The sequence below is a fragment of the Lepisosteus oculatus genome, chromosome 4 (assembly GCF_040954835.1).
Source record: "Lepisosteus oculatus isolate fLepOcu1 chromosome 4, fLepOcu1.hap2, whole genome shotgun sequence".
Classification (NCBI taxonomy): domain Eukaryota; kingdom Metazoa; phylum Chordata; class Actinopteri; order Semionotiformes; family Lepisosteidae; genus Lepisosteus; species Lepisosteus oculatus.
In genome coordinates this window covers 30,670,677-30,690,128 of record NC_090699.1, presented here as the reverse complement: position 1 = coordinate 30,690,128, position 19,452 = coordinate 30,670,677, and the positions used below count along the sequence as shown (strand labels likewise).

Genomic DNA, 19,452 nt, shown 5'->3' with positions numbered 1-19,452 from the left:
CCCCGTTGCGTTACAATATTTTCATATAGGCTACAGTCCATATACTGTAATTTATAGGGTGTGAAATCTGAGGACATCTAACGTTTAAAGATAAGATGGAAAACTGACATCTGATCACTGCGATGTCCATTTATTTTAAAAAAGATTTGTTCTTTTTTTACAAAACGAAGGGAAAACGTTTTTCAAAACATTCTGTACAATGCATCCTGTCACTGTACACTGCCTTTCCGTGATTGTGCTTACTCATATCCATTTTTTACACTATGTGCCTACAAAATAAACAAAGATGTAAAAAAATCGGAAAGATCAGAGCTCTGCAGTTCATCCTGAGGAAAGGTCAGGTTAGTCGATTATTAACCAGGCGATCACATTCGTGAGACGTTGGGCGAAGTAATAGGTAACCGATTAGTCAGCGTCGACACGGATTCCAAACCTCTGACATTTCAACTCTGTAGGACGATGGAGAGGCGGTGTTGGGAATACTCATCAATGGGAAACGGGAAAATAAATATTTTTATATCTTTCTTTTGTTCAGTGGACAAATGCGAAACGAAACGTTTCTGAAACAAACGACGGAAAAAGTTATGTGAAGGAGACTAATATTACAAAATTTTGCTCTTCTGTCTTGCTTATAAGGTCTGCGTTTTCTGCAATTAAGACTGCCACGAACGTTGTTAAGCAAAAAATCAACGATAATTTTTTTGGGGGGGTTTAGGGACACCCTCTAATTCATTTATGTTCTACAAAATAAATAAAACATTTTGTTCAATGCGAGAACACATATGAAAAACACCTGTACGTGGAAGAACACTGATACTGCAGGATAGTATAGAGATTTTGTAGGAGATGGACGATTCAGAGAAGGGGGTTCACAGACCCAATGGGAGAGAACAGAGAGAATTCTTCCTGAGTCGGTGAGTAACTTAAAGCTAATTTTACCGATTGTCTTAAACTACTCGTACAGTATGTTTTATAAATTCTTTTTTTAATTAAAAAATTCTTAAATCTCTGAATCACAATTACCATAATATCTGATTATAACAACGATACAGTGGAATAACGGCTATTGGCTATTAAAAAGAAAACAGCCTATTATCTAATATAGGCCTACGGTACGTTACGTATCTCAAAGAATACATCTTACAAAATAGAAAGATATAACTAAAATGATTTTGGAACTTTACGTATACAAAAATAAGACAATTGAAATTAAAAAAAGGGGTTTCCGGTAGCGCATAGTATAAAAACCACAAATGGTACAATAATAATAAAATTATAGCAGACTTAATAATAGAATAATACAAGGAATTCTGAAAAACGGTTCCGTAGCATCTGACAAGTTTACTATTATATGTAACACCTCATCATATGTAACAATTTAAAAAATCAAATTGATTTTGAAAATATTATACTAGTTTTCACGACGACGAAAGTTCGTTTACGCTTGCATTTTCCACATGTACTGTATTATTAAAACTGTTTTTAAAAGCATCACTAAAATATAATAACTTGTATTTTCTGGTCGATAAGCTTATTGTATATTATTTTTTTCTAATTTTACCGCCTTTTCATTATTTAACCCTTATTTACCATTTGTTCACACTGTAGTTCAAACTCCTGGAAATCGGTGTAATAATACGTGAGTAGGACATACAGCACATGCATGTGCACTTAATAATATAAAAAAATAAAGGGTAATGACGCATTCATAGCAAAACAAATGGGAGCGTGTGGAGCCGTCGGTTCTGCAGGACATATTGGCTCTGTTGTGCTTTCAGCTGAGAGACAACAGAGTATTTTCTTTGTCAGTGGGAACTAAAATCACAGTGAAACATATTTGTACACACTCCATTTAAAAATGTCAGTTAGCAGACGATCAGTCAGGTGTAGTTGGAAAAAAATACCATTTTCACTGCAGCCCGTGAATCAACCACCTCTGCTATGAGCTAATGTTTTACAGCCCCACGTCTGTGAGTTGAACATTGACCTCTGCCACTGCGTTAGGAAGAAGAACCTGGCTGTCAGTCTGCTGCTCCTGTGTGGGTGCTACACAGCTGTGCTCTATCCGGCCTACTTCCCCAGGGAAGCCAAAGCCTGGAGACAGGACGGCTTGGCACAGAGGCGAGAGGAGGTACAGTACCGCACACGGCACGGACAGAGATCAGACGCGCTCTCAATGCTGCCCTGCCTGGTTTAACAGAGTCCAGTCTGGCTTTCATCACGGGCAGAGCGAATGAATGCAAACCTTCACTAGTAAAGGAGAAACCTACACTGAATCAGAGACAGAAGGCAGTAAATAGTTCTTCATGCGCCTTCAGCAGTAGCATGAGTCATGTTTACTGCTCAGTTTCTCTGGGTTAAGAGCACGACAGAGCTGTAGGATATGCAGTCGTCTGCTGGCACGAGTGACGCCGGTAGTTTATTCATGTCCCGAAGAGACAGTGAAGCACACGCCTGGTGTCCTTCATCCAGGGGTTGCTGAACCGCTCGGCCGGCCTGCTGTCCAGAGCCTGCCGCCCCGGCTGGAGCCGAGAGCGCCTGAGGGCCGTGTACCCGGGCCGGCTGCCCCTGGCGGTCCCGGTGTTCCTGCGGGACGTGGGGGGCGAGCAGAGGCTGTCCCCTCCCCTGGGCCTGCGGGGCAGCGAGGAGCGGGCGGCCGCAGCCCTCAGGAGCCTGCCCCAGAGCGGGCTGGCCCCCTCGCTGGCGGCGGGCGGCTGCAGGCGCTGTGTGGTGGTGGGCAGCGGGGGCATTCTGCTGGGGAGCCGCCTCGGGGACCACATCGATCAGCATGACGTCATCATCAGGTGGGTGCCTCCCTTCTGCTATCGAACACAGGGGGTCTTGGTTTTTGGAGGATGGGGGTCTTCCAGGGTACTCGCAACAAGACGTCAGTGTTGGTTACGACGAAATATTGCGCAGACAGCAATAGTTTCTCGTCAGTTACCCTGCTTTCGCTGTTCTCCCCAAGAGTATCAGATTTTAAACTTCCAGTGAGGTTCAGTTTTTCTAAATTGACTTGGCCGTTGTCTCTACTTTAACATGACGTACGTGTTATAATCGTTTGTGAAGAATGTCAAATATCTCATCTTCTGTTGTGTGGTAAGAAATGAAAAAGGACCTTTTAAGTATTACATGGGTTATTCTGAAGGCTTAAAAATCATTCCATTGCATGGTTAGAGACTGCGTTCAAGAGGTCGAGGAAAGGTCAGCTTGCAATATACTTTGAAACAACTAAAGGTTTTCCCATCCGCTGTTGTCAGGATGAACAGCGCTCCGGTGTCTGGTTTTGAGAGAGATGCTGGTTCCCGAACAACCATCCGTCTGACATACCCTGAAGGGGCCCCACACTCTCCCAGAGAGTACACCAACACCTCCCTGGTGGCCTTGGCTGTATTCAAGAGCTCGGACCTGGACTGGCTCACTGGGGTGGTGGCGCAGAAGCCCCTGGTGAGTCCAGTGCCCTTTTCAGCTTCTGATTCGTTCATATATCTTACTTTTAGATGTGCATATACTGATCTCACAGCTGTGGCCATGACAGGCTGTAGCTGATCCCTTGCATCATATTTTTGGGCAAGGTAATTCCTCAAATCCATTTCATTTGGGTTTGTGTGTGGAGCAGGGCTCAGTGTCTCAGAGCCTGCTGCAGAAGGCACAGTAACACCACGGCCAGCGTAGAACTAGCCCACAGCAGGAGGTCAGGCCTTGTGGCTTCTCCGATGTCCAGGGAGCTGCTCTGAATTCTGGGAAGGTTAGAATTACACCCATCACATGTATCAGCTTGTTTTCATTAAATAACCGGTATCGTTACTCAGTCGGTCTGTGTGCTAGGAGGATTGTCTGTGTCTGCGCAGGGCTGGTGGACCAGGCTGTGGTTCTGGCAGGAAGTGGTGGACTCCATACCCCTCCGCCCTGAGAACTTCAGGATCCTGAACCCCGAGATAATCCGCGAGACACGCGAGGTGCTGCTGGGGCTCTCTGAGGCCCCAGGCCACCAGGGCAGTCATTCCAAGGTGCCGTCGCTCCTTCTGATCTCTATCTTTCTTGCACGCACTTGTGGTCCTTGGATGCAAGCTGCCATCTAAATAAGACTGATCTTATGGGTATATATATTCATTACTGATTACTTTTCTATTTTTGGGGTCTGGCAGTTATTGGATATTTCTAAGAACATGCAGGAGAGTTCATTCTAGACAAACCAAAATGATCAAATATTTTGTATGAATGGATATCAACATGCACTTGATTTTTACAGTTGAATTCTTAAAGCGTACAATGGAGGCTGTCTGAATGGTCACTCACAGTTACTTTAATTATGAATACTGTAGCTAAATGATCCAGGACAGAAATAGTCATCTCTCTCGATCTAACCAGAAAACAATTAATCATTTTATTCTCCCTTAAGTTTTGTGTTTTTCATACTTGGGTGCCTAATGACTGTTAGCATACGAACATAAAAAAAGTTACTATATGAACAACGGGAGGCCATCTGGCCCATTTAGCACATTTCATTGTAAAACATGAAGGTTATATGTGCCTTCACGTTCCTCAATGAAATGTGCTATGAAACACATACAGTGAAATGGCCCTTCAGCTCTGTGTGAAGTAGTGAAAGTGATGAAGGATATTAGTCACCACCTGTGCCTGTCTTCTCTCTTCGGTAGATGGTGCCCACCCTTGGGGCAAGTGCTGTTGTCATGGCGCTGCAGCTGTGTGACGAGGTCAGCCTGGCAGGATTTGGATATGACCTTCAGCACTCCGACACCCCACTGCACTACTACGAGTCCTTGCACATGGACGCCATTAAGGTCCAGGTTGTGCACGACGTAAGCATGGAGAAAACGTTTCTGAGGGAGCTGGTGGGAGCCACAGTGTTGAATGACCTCACTGGGGGCCTGACCTGACAGCACGCGGAACCAACCAGACACGTTATTCCACATTACGACAGGTTTATGAAGTCTGGCTTCTGCAGGCTTGCCAGTTTACGTTGACCGAGGAACAACTTGACGTTCGTCAAGCCTTTAAATGGAGAAAAAACTATCACCCCGAAAAAACTGTCAGCTAACTCCACATTTTTAATGAAGAATCAAGATGAAACTATTGAGGAAAGGTGAAGAAGCAATCTTGCTTACACATGATTTCAAGTAGAAAAGGAAGCCAAGTGCTTGTTATTACCTTCCATGACTCTGGTACTCTCTTTAAAGGAGCTTCCACAGACCAAGCCAAGTACACTGCAGAGATAATAGCCTTCTCCAGTTTAGTACTCCTAAAAAAAATCTAAAACACAAACCCACCCTTAATGCAGAACGTGCAGTGCTGATCTTAAAGACGAGTCTGGAAGGAAACTGCACCAGCTGCTCAGTGACCTGAAAACTGTTAATGTCTCACTCCTGTATACAGAAAGGCAGCAGGAGGACAAGTCCAAGGATATACAGATATTAAACTACATTTACCTTGAGTAAATGGCTATTAATCTTGATCGAGAAATGGACTTCAGCACTGAAAACAACTCATCCTTGAAAAAAACAAAGGTGAGAGACCAGGCTAGGGGAAATGTCTCACTGTTTCCAGTCAGCAGAGCGACGGTGCAGGTGACCTTTCACCATGCTTCAGTTTAAAGTTTATATTTCGCTACGGAAAGAGCTAACTGTATATCCTGTACAGAAACCCCCTCTTCCTCCTAAGGAAAACACAATAGTATTCTCCACCCCTCCAGATAGTATGACTCCTGATACTGCTTTTGACATGCGTTCAACATGACATCTTTCTCTCCATACTGAAAGGTTTCTTAAAAGTTAAAAATGCCCGTTTTAAGGGTCAGTCCAGAGCACATATGCATGCTGGGACGTAAAAGATTGTCCTTTTGAACCTTTTGGTCTTGGAAAGAAAAGATCACGAGGGGATCTGTTCCAAGTGTTCCAAATCTTCCAAGGCATTGGACAGCGTCAGTCCAGCGGACCTCATCACAATGAACAGTGAAACACAAACCAAAGGACAGAACTGGAAAATACGTGGAAGTGTATTTAAAACCAAGAACACAAAGCATTTCTTCACCCTGATCTACAAAGGGTTGTGGGAGTATCGGTTGAGGCCGATATCCTGACTCCTTCAAGAAACAGATGGATGAGATTCTCAGACAGTATAAAATATGACCAAATGCATTAAAATGAGCCTTCATTTGCATCCACTCTTATGTACATGTAGCATGTGCTGTCACCCAGACCTATATAGTGATCTGCCTATTCAGCCCAACTCAATTTTTATACCTGTACCATGTTTACAAATATTAAAAAGTGGTCTCAAGAATTTGCTACAATAAATCCTCATAATTGAATTTTATTTTATATATTACAGTACTTCACATTGTTGAAAAAGTCAGAATAACAGAAAAATGCAGATGGACTAGAGCAATTTCCAAAACTAAGAAGTACAGTAGTGCAATCTGACTGTATGGTTAAGAGAAGAACCTCAGGCATCCTCCAATGATTTTATTTAGTGAAAATGGAATGTGAAAGCATCGTGTTTATAAATGGGTGCAGCTACACTACTGCGTGTTAGTTACTGCGAACATGGAAACAAAGGAGCTGGAAAAATTGACAGAAAGACTGTGATGAATACTGCGCTCTTGTTTGAAGATTACGGAGAACTGCAGACTCTACAAGGACTGACGTTGTTTCACCTCCACAGAGCCACCAGCAAGGCCAGTGTCCGAGCTCTGAAGCCAGCGGCGTCTCTCAGTGGACGCTCTGTGGACAAGGAGATGCAGTGAAAGGGAGGGGAGGGTAGGCAGGAGGCCTCAGGGGAGATGTGTGGGCAAGATGTAGTCATCTGAAAAGCACAGTGCGAGCGTGTCAGCGACTGGTCTGCGAGGCTCCATGGGCAGTCCCTCCCAGGCTGCCCTACAGCAGAGGAATGCGGGAGGGCTCCCACAGCTTCCTGGCCAGCTGACAGCAGTGCTGCAGGATGTACTCAGTAGGGATGACTCCCAGGTGGATGGTCAGCAGCTCGTAACACTTGACAACCTCCGTCTGGTGGTTTTTGCTGTAGTACCTCAGGAGCTTCCTGTAAGGGAACTCAGTTACTGAGCTGGTCTAGGCGGGGCAGACAAGAGTACAGTACGCGCTTGATTGATACAGTGAAAAAGTTTTAGTAGATGTTACTTTTTTGCCCCAAAGCATAATGCTAACATAAAAAAAAAACTGTACTCATCTCTACCTGTAGTAGTCCACTCCCAGCATTCCAATGGGGGCAGAGTCATCAGGAAGGACAGGCAGCTCAATCACCTCCAGCTTGTACCCCTGGGAGAAGGACACAGTCAGACAGCATGAAGCCGTGCGTTGTTGTAGATACAGTATGAACAATATTGTTGTCTTTACTATAGCAAATGTCTCAAAACATTTTTTTCTTAAGTTATCGCCGTGTTCTGAACATTGCACAGGGAAGTACGGAATACCTAAACTCTCAGGAACAACACAGTGAATGGAGAGCCTGCAAAATGATTCTGCTAGTATATTTAAAACCAGCATACAGTACATCTATTAAAACTAACTGAAAGTATTGAGCACACAAGGTACACACAACATGACACATTCTGTGATAAAAACCATGAAAGGAAGTAGGTTAAGAATCACTGGGAACCAGGTTTTAAAACTACACTTGCTGACCAAAATATTAGGAATCCCCACTGAAAAATGATTCCTCAGCTATCGCTCACAGTTGAGGATGATTTCCATGGACCTGAAAGTGACTGATGATACAGTATGAGCAGCCCAATCTCAACCTCTCCTTGGTGGCAAGCACGACTTCCACTGATGTAGAACAGGACGTCTGAGGGGAGGGGGTGGAAGACTTTCCTGCTACCTGCCTTGGAGAGAGTCTTTTTCACCGCTTGGTCCTGGACGAACTCTGTATCTCCAGGTTTATGTGCCAGCCAAGTTCTTAAACACAGGCTAACTGATCTCAGTTTTCTCTCTTGGGCTTATTTGTAAATTAGCTTTCATGGTCAGATGGGATTTGCAATTTATATGACCAATTTCTAAGATTCAGAACTGCCCTTGTTCAGGAATGCTGTCTGAAATGGAAAACCCACTCATCGTGGGAGTGTCACAGTGCCAGTCCCACCTGCCTGTTCATCTCAATTCATCAAGAAGTAACTGTTTAGTAAGAAATAACAGCAACCAAGCATGCTGGAAATGCTGTAAACAGTGGCCCTGAAGTCGGGGATTTGTGATGCTCAGAACTTACAAAATAAACAAGGTAATAAAACTCAAACAAGGAAAATGATCAATGAAGTCATCAATCAGCTTTGGGCAGTTTAAAGTCTTAGCTGGAACGATGACCAACAGAAAGTGTTTCTTCATGACCAGAGTTGGGAAACACCAGTCTATTAATTCTGACCAGTTTCTAATATTTTGGTCAGTCAGTATCACGTTTGCCTGTGAGTTCCGTCAGTGAGACTATCTGAAATGAAGAACAGTTTCCTACTGTTTCATTTTCAAACCACAGAAAGTAGCAGAAGTAGTAGTCGCCATCTCGCAGGGTGACTGTGGTATAGCCCTTCTGGAGATACCGCCTGGCTGTGCCCACCAGACTCCACACCTTACACAGGGGAAAACAGAGAGAGATGGCAATCAGACGGACAGCTCACTGCTTCCTCATGTCATTGGACTGGAAACACCTTGCAGAAATAACCATCTGTACTGAGTGGAGGAAAACCTAAAGCCCAATTTAAACTGCAGTACCTTTGAAAGCACTACAGAGAATGTCTTTTGTATAGTATGTAAAGAGGGTCACCCTATTCCAAATGCTCTTATGGCTTTAAACATCAATGGCCATAAAACAACTACCTTTTAAAAAACAAAATTGGTATACCTGAAAATTTTCGAGACGCCAGCCAACACAGTGGAACTTGCTTTGAAGCAAAATTCCATGTCGGTAAACTTGCTTACCAGAAGAGATGGAAAAGCAGGCCGGACACGTCTGGCTCACCTTGCTCTTGATGAAGTGTGCCAGCGGCCCCTTTCCCAGCTCCGAGGTGGAGCGGTCCGTCACATTGAGGGAGGGCGCGATCATGTGACCCGCTGTGCGGTCCACGTAGATGAAGTGTACCAGGCCCGGGAAGTCCTCCAGGTAAGTAAGAAACACGTTAAGGAAGCGCAGGTTAGACTGCAGTGAGTGACGCCCTGCACATAGAAAAACTGGCAGTTTACAGTTTGAAGTGGTAGGCACATAGAGCTCAGGACTGTCCCTTTTCTTATATTTGCCCTCTTTTCGAATATATTCCATTAGAACTGCGTTATGAAGCACAATTCTAAAGAAAAGTGTTGAGCTTCAATTATTTTACACAGCCCTCTGTGTTCCCTAGTAAGCTAAAACTTAAATGGATTCACCCGAATGGTATCCATGAACTTGAATATGACAAGGCCATCTCCTTCCCAGAGTTCTTCTCTCCTCTACCAGCTCTTTCGCTCGTTCTACAGGGGGGTTCTGTCATCTCATTCACGTCAAGTTTGCATTCAGGTACTGCAAACGCTTTGCTTGTTGGGAGTCTGTTTGTATCTCCTGAATCTACTACAGAAAGTAGGATATGACACCATGGTGATGTTCCTCTTGCTCTTCACCAACAGGAAATCCTTCCAATCCACGAGCTTGTCTCTGTAACACAAGCGTCATAAGTGGATGTTTACTGCACGCATATTTACAGGAGCTGGGCTGTTAACAATTCTGTGACTCAGAGGGAGAACTTTAAGACGTTTTATATGATAGAGACACAAAACAGCCAAAAGTGCAGGACGATCGCTAAACAGATAAAGCAATACCAAAAAAATAAATAAAGCTTGCATACAGTAACAAAAGACAAACAAATCAAACCGTGAAATTTGAGGTATAGGCACAGGCTTTCAATTTGGGTTCAAATGTGCTTACGGAATTGCTGTCCCCTTCAGAAGCCTCAAAAAATACAGACAAAAACAAGCATTTCTAATTTTTCTTTTCAGGAAATTCACTCTTCAGTCTCAGAATGCCGTCATATTTCAAGAAACTTCACAAAGGGCTTCCCTCGTTTTGTCAGTACAGACACGCACGGCCCTGCCTACGGTGCCTGTACAGCATCAATCAGTCGAGCGGCCGTCACTGCATAGGCCTGCGTCTGAAAACCGAACAGTGGTGGAGACTCCAGCTGTGTTCACTTTGTCCTTTCCCCCCTGCAACGGGCGACGGGATGACGAACTCACCCACTTTTGCTAATCAGATTATAATTAAAACGGGGGAAAAACAGTGTGTCAAACTTCATTTCCGAGAGAACGGCTGAAAGTAAAGAGGGGGAGGCTACATACTGCACCATGGCCAAGGCCTTCTCCTGCAGGCTTGGAGACAGGCGCTGCGCTCTCCCCGCCTGCTCTGCCAGGAAGTACTGCCTGTAGACGGCGCATAGCTGCTTCTTCACGGCGCGGCAGGGCTGCAGCAGCCTGGGGAGACACAGCCGAGCTTGACCCTCCGTTTCCATCTCCGGGGGGGCGCTCGGCCTCGCGGCAGCCATTTTCACACCCGCTCGACACGCCAGACCGGCAGGGGCTTAGATTAAGGCAGTCAAGAGTACGGTACAACAACTAGCGTTTCTGGGTTGTGCGACAAGAATGTCTGCATCTCGATTCCGTTTTCATCCATTGTATTCTTGAAAAACGTAAAAGTAATGAGTCACAATTATTTTGTATCTGGAAGAAGTCATGTCATAAGAGGAGGGAGATCACAGGATGGGGAATAAACACACTCTCAGCTCAACAATAAAGCGGCTGGTGGAACACATTCAAGAAAAGAGTAGGGATGTTTTTTAAGTGTTGAGTTTCTGGGGGTGGGGGTGGGGCTGTTGCTTCCTAATCTGACATCTTTCAGAGCCGAAGCCAGCCTGGCAGGTCCCCTCGTGTGCTGCCTATCGATTACCGCTGGAAAGGACAGACATTTTACTCACTCCCTACTGTTCACCGGGCCTCCTCTTGAGAACGCCTTGCTCTTAAACTCTGTCCAGGTGTTCTGCAGCTGTGAAAACTGAAACAACAATGGACAACGGGTGTTTGGTGTTCTGCAGTTAAAAAACAAGCGATCTTTGTTTCAGACAAGATCCTTGACTGCAACTTTTCCCACACTCAGGAGATTCCTTTTCTCTATCGACGCCAGCCCCTGCCGGCCCAGGACTCTGACCTGGATGTCGCTGCCGTTCAGAGCCCGGACAAACTTGTCCAGCTTGCCCCGGAGCTCCAGCAGTGCGGACAGCGTGCGGGAGAGCACGCTGCCCTCCGGCTCCTCGCTCAGCTTTTTTTCCAGGGAGGTGAAGTGCTCCAAGAAGTAGTAGACTTGGATCGCCACCTGGCTGTTGGGAATCTGCAGAAGACGCCATAGAAGAAAATCAAAATCAACTGTCCATTGCAGCCTCAAGTGAAGATCTAAATGCAATAGAGAAGTAAATATGCAGACGAGACTGTATTCTGGCTGTTACCCGGGCTGGAATCTGTTCTGCACACACAGAGCTTTGGAGTCGAATCAATCCTTATTCAATTCAATTTGTTTTTATATAGCGCCTTTCACAACAAGGTTGCCCCAAGGCGCTTAACAACGCAAGTGACCATACATTTCGGCAATACAGAATAGAAGACCAGAAGACAACGGAGGAGAGGAACCAAAAACTCCTTAGTAATGAGAAGAAAAAAAAACTCTGGGGGTCCAAGGTCAACTGGTTGTCCAAGGTCAACCCCTTTGGGCATGCTAACAATATATAATTTTAAAAAAAGGAAATAAATGAATGAGGGTATTAATCCATCCATCCATCATGTCTTCTGTGTGTTTGCACTCCATGAAATCTCTGTAGACCAGTAAATTCCTCCAAAACGATAGCTATATCCATGATGTCCCTCTTGGATCCATGGCAGTGATGCAGAATCCAGCTCAGATGGTGCCCAGCCCGGGCGCCATCCAGACATGTGGGGAGGAGAATAGGATAGTTTGGTCAGAACAGTTGTATCTACCTGGTGGGCCAACATAGAGACACACAATGGCATGTACAGCAGCACCAGCAGCAATGATTGCAGCAGGCTATAATGTAAGGTGTGAGTAGGCTAGGCTGAAGCAATAGGTCTTCAGTCTGGATTCGAATAAGTTTTGCTTATGGCAAAACTACAGGAAAGCAAACACAGTAAAATAAAACTTCTCTGCCTAGTTAATCCCAAGAAGTCTGTAACTTATTTCCCATTTTCACCATGGGTCAAATGGAGTCTATTCATGTTCACAACCCTATCAAATGGTGGATATGAAAGAAACATTTTTTCTCTTCTATTCCTGTTCAAAACATTAAGAAAACACAAGAGGCCACTTAACTGTTTTATTTGTGCTACAAGTAAATCATTTTACTTGCAATTTTAAAATGCTCTAGCAATGTGACATTCTTTTACGAAGGTAAAAAACAAACACTTTAATTAACTGCTGCCACCTTGTGGACATCCGTGAAACTTGAGAGACGGATCTATTTTCCCTCCAAAGAACCAAACCAAATTTTGTTTTAGTCATTTTGACTATGTAGCGAAACCAAAAGCATGCCGTCACTAATACACATGGTGTTAATATGCTTAATTAAATGAAGAGCACCCCGCAAATATGTTTTTTTAAAAAAATTTTTAAATGTTTTTTTTACCGTCACCTGCAAGCACGTCTTTATCAGCGGAAAGAAAAGGTGCAATTCAGCACGCAGGCTGGCAGAGCGACTACGGACACGGGAAGGAACGAGCAGACGCGCGCAAGCCTGACCTTCGTAAGCAGCACCAGCGAGAGGCCGGGCCAGAGCGGCCGGCAATACATGGAGTGAGGCATCATGGAGCAGTAGCCCTCTCTGAAGGTGGCTTCCAGGAAGACCCTGCGAGGGGCTGAAGGGTCGGGAGGTGGAGCTTCTAGGGTCCTCAGGCTGTCCTCCGCCATCTGCAATCACAGCGGAGCCCTTGAAACGAGGGCAGCTGAAATACTGCAGAACAGGAGATGACCAGGAAACGGGGCCACACAACGAGACGGCCTGGAGGGCAGGGTTAGCCGAGCTTACCTGGATATCGGGGTCCACAAACTGGAAGACGGGAGCGTTCTCCGGGTCCCTCCCCGCTGAGCCTGCTGTGAGAGAGTAGCCTCGGGTCAACAGGGCGGCCCCCAGCCTCGGCCCACAGCACCCACAGACCCCGAGCAGCCTCAACAATACGCATTACAGCGGCATCCCAACAGTTTATTACGTTTCAGCGGAAAGTAATTTTGCAGAGAAAGGTGTACCTGTATTGCTGCCACCTGGGGAATGTTCTGGGGTGTAGAAGACCTCTGGTACAGAACTGCTTTCCACCTCCTGAGCACAGATCACCCAGACATTAGCCTCTGAATGTACAAACACGCCTACTCTATTTACACACTCTGGCACAGATGGTCCTCTCTGCCCTCTAGCCTCTTTGTAAAAAAACTCCCAAACCAATTGGGTAAAAAAAAATCCCAAATTCATTTTTGACCTCAGTTCTTCCTGAAGACAGGGAGCTAACGGTCTTCTTACAGCCATTCCAAGGCAAAGGTTGGAATGGCAAAGCACAAGGCACATACTGTAGAAAGCTGTTTAGATTTCTCACCTATTATACAAAAAAAAACAAGTTAACAAGACTAGAGGGTAACTCTGGTAACGCGACACTTTGGTTTTCAACGACACCTTGCTTGTGTCCGGACTGGGCTTGGCCTACCTCTGAGGCAGTGTCCTCCAGATCCGTGTTGATAGGATACAGGTTCTGCACTATCAGCATCAAGGCCAGCAGGTCAGACGGCTTCACTGTACTGGCGTTCCGGCTGCAGAGGAGAAACAGACCAGCTCGGATAAATCCGTTCGACATCATCAGAAACACTCGTCTCTTTCAGGGACCTGAACCACCCGATGAGCAGCTCGCCCCCTTTGCTGGCCGTCGCTCGACGCTTCTCGGCCAGACGCGGGAGGCTGTACCTGGAGTAGAAGGCCAGCAGCTTGGTCTGCACCAGGATGAAGGCGTGCAGCACCTCCTCGCCGGCCCGCTCCACGCTGCTGTTGATCTGCTGCACCAGCCGGCGCTCCAGGAACTCGATGCACTGCTCGCACAGGGCCGGGTGAATCAGCCTCTCCACTGCCTGAGGGAAGGAGGGAGACAGAGCACAGAGGGAAAGCCTGGTGAAACAAGATGTGACGGGAAGACTGAGAAGAATGAAGGTAGAGAGACAGACTGAAGAACAGAGGCCGCTGAAAGGTTCCCAGAATTCTGCAGCACGTATCCCACAATGCTCCCAGTAATCATGTCCTTCAGACCTTCCGTCATACCTTAAAAGCTCCACGAAAAATAAAACAAATGTTTTTTGAAACTGAGTTGAGTGAAACTAAGTTGAGTGAAAGCTCTCTGTCTAACACGGACTAATACCTCTACAAGAAAGCTTTGGTCCTGCATTCGCAAACGGCTGTACGTTTCCAAAAGGCTCTGCATCATCTTCCAGAGACGGTTACGTTGTGCTGTGTCCTGAGGACGCAATCTATCAAAAACATGAAAAAAACAAGTAGGACAAAAATATCAACAATCACAGATCTTTAGGGACATAGAAATGTTAAAGATATACAAAAATACATATAACCTACAATTAGTTTAGTTGACATTCAGAGCTTATATAGCCAAATGAAACAAGTGGTAACGTACTAAATTATCTAAGTCCAGACTAAGCTTGAGGACTATTACGTCAGGTAGGGATTTCGGACTTTCTGAGGGGATATATTCTTCCATTTTCTTTGACTGTCCATGAAGATCCCTGCTCCAAAACAAACATTATTGGAAAGATCTGCATTACAACTGATCAACTTTCAAAAGTTATTTGTAGGGTACAGTCTCAGTATCTTTCATCTTCATCTACTCTCCAGGGCAGAATTCAGCCTGGCCAGCATTTTATTCACTTAATTAACACACCTACTAAGCTGCTCCTGCTGCTTAACACCACTTAATAACTAAAGAGCAGTGCCAGAGGTGGCCGCTGCTGTTCTAGCTGACTTGCAGAGACCTCCAGTAGCAGACACTCCTTACTCTTTCCTCAGGAGAGTGCCACTGAGTGTCACCATCCCAAAGTGCACCTCCGTCAGCTTTCTCATCACATAGATCTTCCTCCTCAGGTCCTCCTCGCTCTCCTCCCCGTCTCCATTGACAGCAATGTACAGGCACTCCCCAAACTGGAACACAGCAACAACAGCACGGCAGCTTCACAAAGCATGTTTCCATCCAGTGCAAAGAAAGCTTTCAACAAAACCACACTGCACATTTCCTAACGATTTCCGAAACTGAATTGTTCCATACCAACAATTTGAACTTAGAGTGAGAGCAGGTGTACACATTTGCCCAAGGTTGTGCTTACACTACACTTAGTGAAGAATTGTTTAATTCATTTTCTGCTTTATAGGGAAATGTGCCCAGAAGCAAATAAGAAAACATTATGTTATTTCTATGTGTTCTTTCGTGCTGATAATTGACAGAACAATAAATGCATCATTGGAGCATAATAATGAATTTTTCCTTCCTCAGCCAATAGTGGGTACATAACAAACACTTCAGGAGATATATGCATGGGTCTACTCTACGACAGAAATCAAAGCATATAAAATCTGAGTCTTGTACATGTTGAAACAATGGAGGTCAAAGGTAAAAATTGTAACATGTATTAGAAAACTGTTAATAAGCTCTAAAGCGATACAAAAATCAGCCTTCTGTGTTTATCCATGGTAAGACTATGGATGTCTAATGATAAGGCAGGGTGTCCAAACTGGGTCAACGCTGAGCACCTGTCTCCTGATCCATTCAGGACTGAAAACCACTACTTTTCCATGAGCATGGGAATTATTCTTAAAACTGAAAAGGTGAGGTCCAAACCGACATTTTTCATGGTTTTTGTATGGAACGAGCCTGTTCACAGGCCACTCCCCCCAGCTGTGATGGAGAGACTACTGCTGTTGGGCTGCGAAGCCCATTCCCCGCTCAGCACAGCCCCTGCCCCAGGCTTCAGCAGTACCTGGTGGAGAATGTAGAGGTGCCCGTTCTCTGTGCTGAAGGAAGAGTAGGTGTCCCCAATCTTCTCGATCATGGTGCTGCAGGAGATGATGAGCGGAGCGAACACAGTGTTGATACTGTCTTCAAAAGCAGGGGGCTAGGGTACAGTAGCAAGAACCATTTCAGGGGTGTACACACTTCTCTACTGTCATATCACATACCGGCACATGCCATGTTCTGAACAGAAATGATGCGTTATGATAGTTTAACGATTAAACCGAGAGATCCTGTAACATCACAAGCATTGTGCCTCACAGCCTGACTCGGATACTGGCAGATCTCACTTCACACTATGGCAACTGCTGCAGACATACTGTACAATGAGCACCTTATCGTAACAAATACAGCAACTGCTGAAAACACAGAACTCCTGGAAACCCCCTCCCCCGTATACACTTTAATCTGAAGTAGGTAAATAGGCCTTAAGACACAAAGCCTGTTTCATAGTCCTCTGAGGATGCTGATTTCCCAAAGCAACGTTCCAGAGAGGTACCGGTTTGTAGGGCTGTCTGCTACTCCAGCTGAGAGAGTTTTGTATGCTTTTACATGTTCTAAAATACCCTGATGAAAAAGTATACACTGCAGAACTATATCCAATGCCACAATATGAACATACATATACAGTGCCTAGTCAGTACAGTATTTCTACTTGACAAGGGACATCCAACCTCACAGCAAACTACACATTTGCCACAGCAAAATACCCCACTGGGGTCTGTGGGTGTAAGGCTCACAGACAGAAAGGGGCTTATATCACCGATGTCTCATTAAGTAAGATAGCTTATCATGCTTTCCTGAAACCTGACCAACTATGGCATCCTGTTGCAGGACAGTGTCTCACCCTCTCCCCCTCCTGCAGAGTGACTCCATACTGCTCACGAATGTTCTGCTCAAAGTCTGGGTCGGTCCAGTAGAACAGAACCTCAGCACTCTCACTGACGACCAGCAGGCACTTCATGTGAGGGAGGGCAGCCTGCAATCCCACTAGTCAGGGAGAAGAGGCGTCTGTGGGAGAGATGTTCAGAGGTGTACAGTCAGTTAGAGAATGTAGTGTTATACAGAAGTTTTTTTAAACACTTAAAAAGGTCTATTATCTCTTTCAGATTCATGGACATACACAATATTTCACAAAAGTGACAATTCTGCTTCAGCAGACACACTTTTACCGTATAACGTACTGTATGAAACCACATGCTTAGACATTAGTTTGTAATTAAAAAAAAACTGCTGACAATCCCATCAGAAGACAGAAATAAGAGCTACTTCCATCTTTGCAGTACGCTAGCTGTTGCCCTCCGTCACTTTATGCTTATCAACTCACAACTAAGAATGTGGGTAGAACGGCTCAGTATTACACGGCTTTTAAGATTTACCCATATTGTACTGTTTTAAGGAGCATCGGAATCTACTTTGCCCTCCTTTTCGGAAAACGTTGATCTCATTATTAAAACTCTTGGTTTGAAATTCACGTTTCACAGATATCAACTAATTTGCTAATGGTTCATCACTGCTTCATTTTAAAACGAACCTGTTGCTGCAATAAGCGGAACTCGAAACGAATCAGTTTAACTATGTGTTTCAGTGAGAAATGTCTCAAACGCTACCCGAGGTTCGTAATCTCCGAGGTACAAATTGCATGTTTAACCCGGTCATGTGATGAAGCGCGTGAGAGAGGACGAAAAATAACTAGATTCAAATCAATGATTTAGGCCTATTTTAAGACAAAGGAATGAGTTGCCGCATCTTTGCAGCTTTTCGGAACGAAGTTATTGCAACTTGTTTCCTTTAAGTCACGAAGCGCTGTGTTTTCTGGAGTTACGATGCACGATTTCGTTTCTTCCAGGTAACTTACGCCTTTGGGGTTGCAATCTCGACGTCAGTGCAGTCCCATGTCTTCTTAAATTAGACCTCTGCTCTAAATACAATGTTTGTACGGGTTTAGTTTCCGTAGGGTAAGCTTTTTTTTGGAATTCGCTACATCCGTCTCAGCTCACCCCTGAACGTTTGAGCTCTTTCTGCTCCACTTCCGAAACAGGCTGAATGTCATGTGACATTTGCACACGCAAGGCTGCTTCTACCCTGTTTCCACACAAGAGAGTTTACTTTTTTAAAGCTGCACTGTCATCTGTTATTCAAGCTGTTAAGAGTGGTCCTAACTCGACTTTCGAGTGGGTCTTGCTTGACAACGGGAGTACAGTACTCAAGTCTTCGTATTTGTTGAATATTCTGTCATTTTTTCGTTCAGGTGTTGAAAACTCTGGCGCAATTTTTCACCTACAGGAGAGCACTCTGAATGGCCAAAACCTTTTAATTCATTAATTGTTTTATACGTTGTAATGGAAAAGTCTGTGAAACCTTTACATTAAATTGAATGTGCATTTCCACTAATTCAATTGGTATGTGTATTTAGTTTGGCTTTTTTATTAGAACAAGAGCTTTGCTTTCAATTACAGTATGTCTATTCACACGCTGAAGGCACCCCAATCTGGAATTTAACCCAGGACCCTAGACCTGCGAGGCAAAAAGTGCAAATGGCCAATCAAATCTTAAAGCCAGTTTCTGCAATCTTCTGGTTGTGAAAACAAATCTTGTGTAGGGTAGTATGCCACTGGTGCTCACTTTCTCCTGTTACAACCTACAGACCAGTATCCCATGATATTGTAACACAACAGGGGTTCAGGTGGGCACCCTTGCTGCATTAGGTTAGCCCCACACCATCAGGGGCTTGAACCCAGGACTACCCATGTCACTCAACAGGGACCCAGCCCGGTGAGCTAAAGAGAGATCTCCCTGCAGCCCAGTAGCTGTAGTCCTGCTATCACAGGGAATGGCGGTGACGTCACCTTCTCTGGTAAGCCGGCTCTTACACACCCTGATGGCCGTATGCGTTACAATATGTATTTGCCATTAAGTCTGCCAGTTTCCCAGAAGGGAAAAGGGAAGGTGGCCTATGAGTTTGCCTTTACAAACGCTCATATTGGAAGGACATAGTAAAAGATACAAGGTCTGTGAAATCTCAGCAAATTTGTGATGAAGTCTTTAGAGGTGTGGTGAGCCATGATGCTAACCATGCAAACTGTATAATGAGGAGCATAGTAGAATCCTCAAAATGCCATGCTAATTGACCTGGTAGTGATTCATAGGGTCAGTGCTTAGCCCGACATTCACAAATTACTCAGTACTTCATCCTCTGCCAGCTATCTTAAACTACTGGGTGATTTGATTGTGCCTTTGCTTTGCACTGTCAGACCACGTTCTTAGCAATGGAACCCAGACCTGCAGAAGTGAACATTACAAAACTCTGAGAGGATTGTACTGTCAGCAATGCTTTTCTTATCATTGTCTGATC

At 44.9% G+C, this 19,452-nt stretch overlaps 2 protein-coding genes across 4 annotated transcripts; one reads left to right on the top strand and one right to left on the bottom strand.

The window, feature by feature from the left end:
• Positions 1 to 790: 790 nt before the first annotated feature.
• Positions 791 to 6,608, top strand: st3gal7 (ST3 beta-galactoside alpha-2,3-sialyltransferase 7). Of its 2 annotated transcripts, none has more exons than XM_006630564.3 (6): positions 791 to 914; positions 2,005 to 2,131; positions 2,473 to 2,804; positions 3,261 to 3,447; positions 3,852 to 4,010; positions 4,662 to 6,608. In XM_006630564.3, exons 1-6 carry the CDS (start codon positions 847 to 849, stop codon positions 4,899 to 4,901), a joined length of 1,113 nt encoding a protein of 370 aa, XP_006630627.2. In that variant the 5' UTR covers positions 791 to 846; the 3' UTR covers positions 4,902 to 6,608.
• Positions 6,609 to 6,844: 236 nt separating this feature from the next.
• On the bottom strand, positions 6,845 to 18,161 carry hps1 (HPS1 biogenesis of lysosomal organelles complex 3 subunit 1). Of its 2 annotated transcripts, none has more exons than XM_069189054.1 (18): positions 17,956 to 18,161; positions 16,945 to 17,108; positions 16,066 to 16,200; positions 15,090 to 15,232; positions 14,442 to 14,550; positions 13,997 to 14,157; positions 13,743 to 13,845; positions 13,294 to 13,363; positions 13,076 to 13,140; positions 12,790 to 12,957; positions 11,194 to 11,373; positions 10,964 to 11,040; positions 10,332 to 10,463; positions 9,587 to 9,651; positions 8,986 to 9,131; positions 8,482 to 8,595; positions 7,213 to 7,295; positions 6,845 to 7,059 (listed from the first exon to the last, which is right to left on the bottom strand). In XM_069189054.1, exons 2-18 carry the CDS (start codon positions 17,059 to 17,061, stop codon positions 6,897 to 6,899), a joined length of 2,031 nt encoding a protein of 676 aa, XP_069045155.1. In that variant the 5' UTR covers positions 17,062 to 17,108; positions 17,956 to 18,161; the 3' UTR covers positions 6,845 to 6,896. The 2 variants fall into 2 exon arrangements, with proteins under 2 accessions (XP_069045155.1, XP_069045156.1); XM_069189055.1 differs by having other exon boundaries at positions 13,076 to 13,137.
• Between the last annotated feature and the right edge of the window lie 1,291 nt (positions 18,162 to 19,452).

Bases quoted from the DNA above. Each gene is read 5' to 3' on its own strand.
- st3gal7 (XM_006630564.3), top strand. From the start codon at position 847: ATGGACGATTCAGAGAAGGGGGTTCACAGACCCAATGGGAGAGAACAG. The intron at 2,132-2,472 runs GTACAGTACCGC...TCCTTCATCCAG, and splicing joins TGGCACAGAGGCGAGAGGAG to GGGTTGCTGAACCGCTCGGC. The intron at 4,011-4,661 runs GTGCCGTCGCTC...TCTCTTCGGTAG, and splicing joins ACCAGGGCAGTCATTCCAAG to ATGGTGCCCACCCTTGGGGC.
- hps1 (XM_069189054.1), bottom strand. From the start codon at position 17,061: ATGAAGTGCCTGCTGGTCGTCAGTGAGAGTGCTGAGGTTCTGTTCTAC. The intron at 13,846-13,996 runs GTACAGCCTCCC...TCTCCTCTGCAG, and splicing joins CTGCTGGCCTTCTACTCCAG to CCGGAACGCCAGTACAGTGA. The intron at 9,652-10,331 runs GTATGTAGCCTC...CTTGTGTTACAG, and splicing joins AAGGCCTTGGCCATGGTGCA to AGACAAGCTCGTGGATTGGA.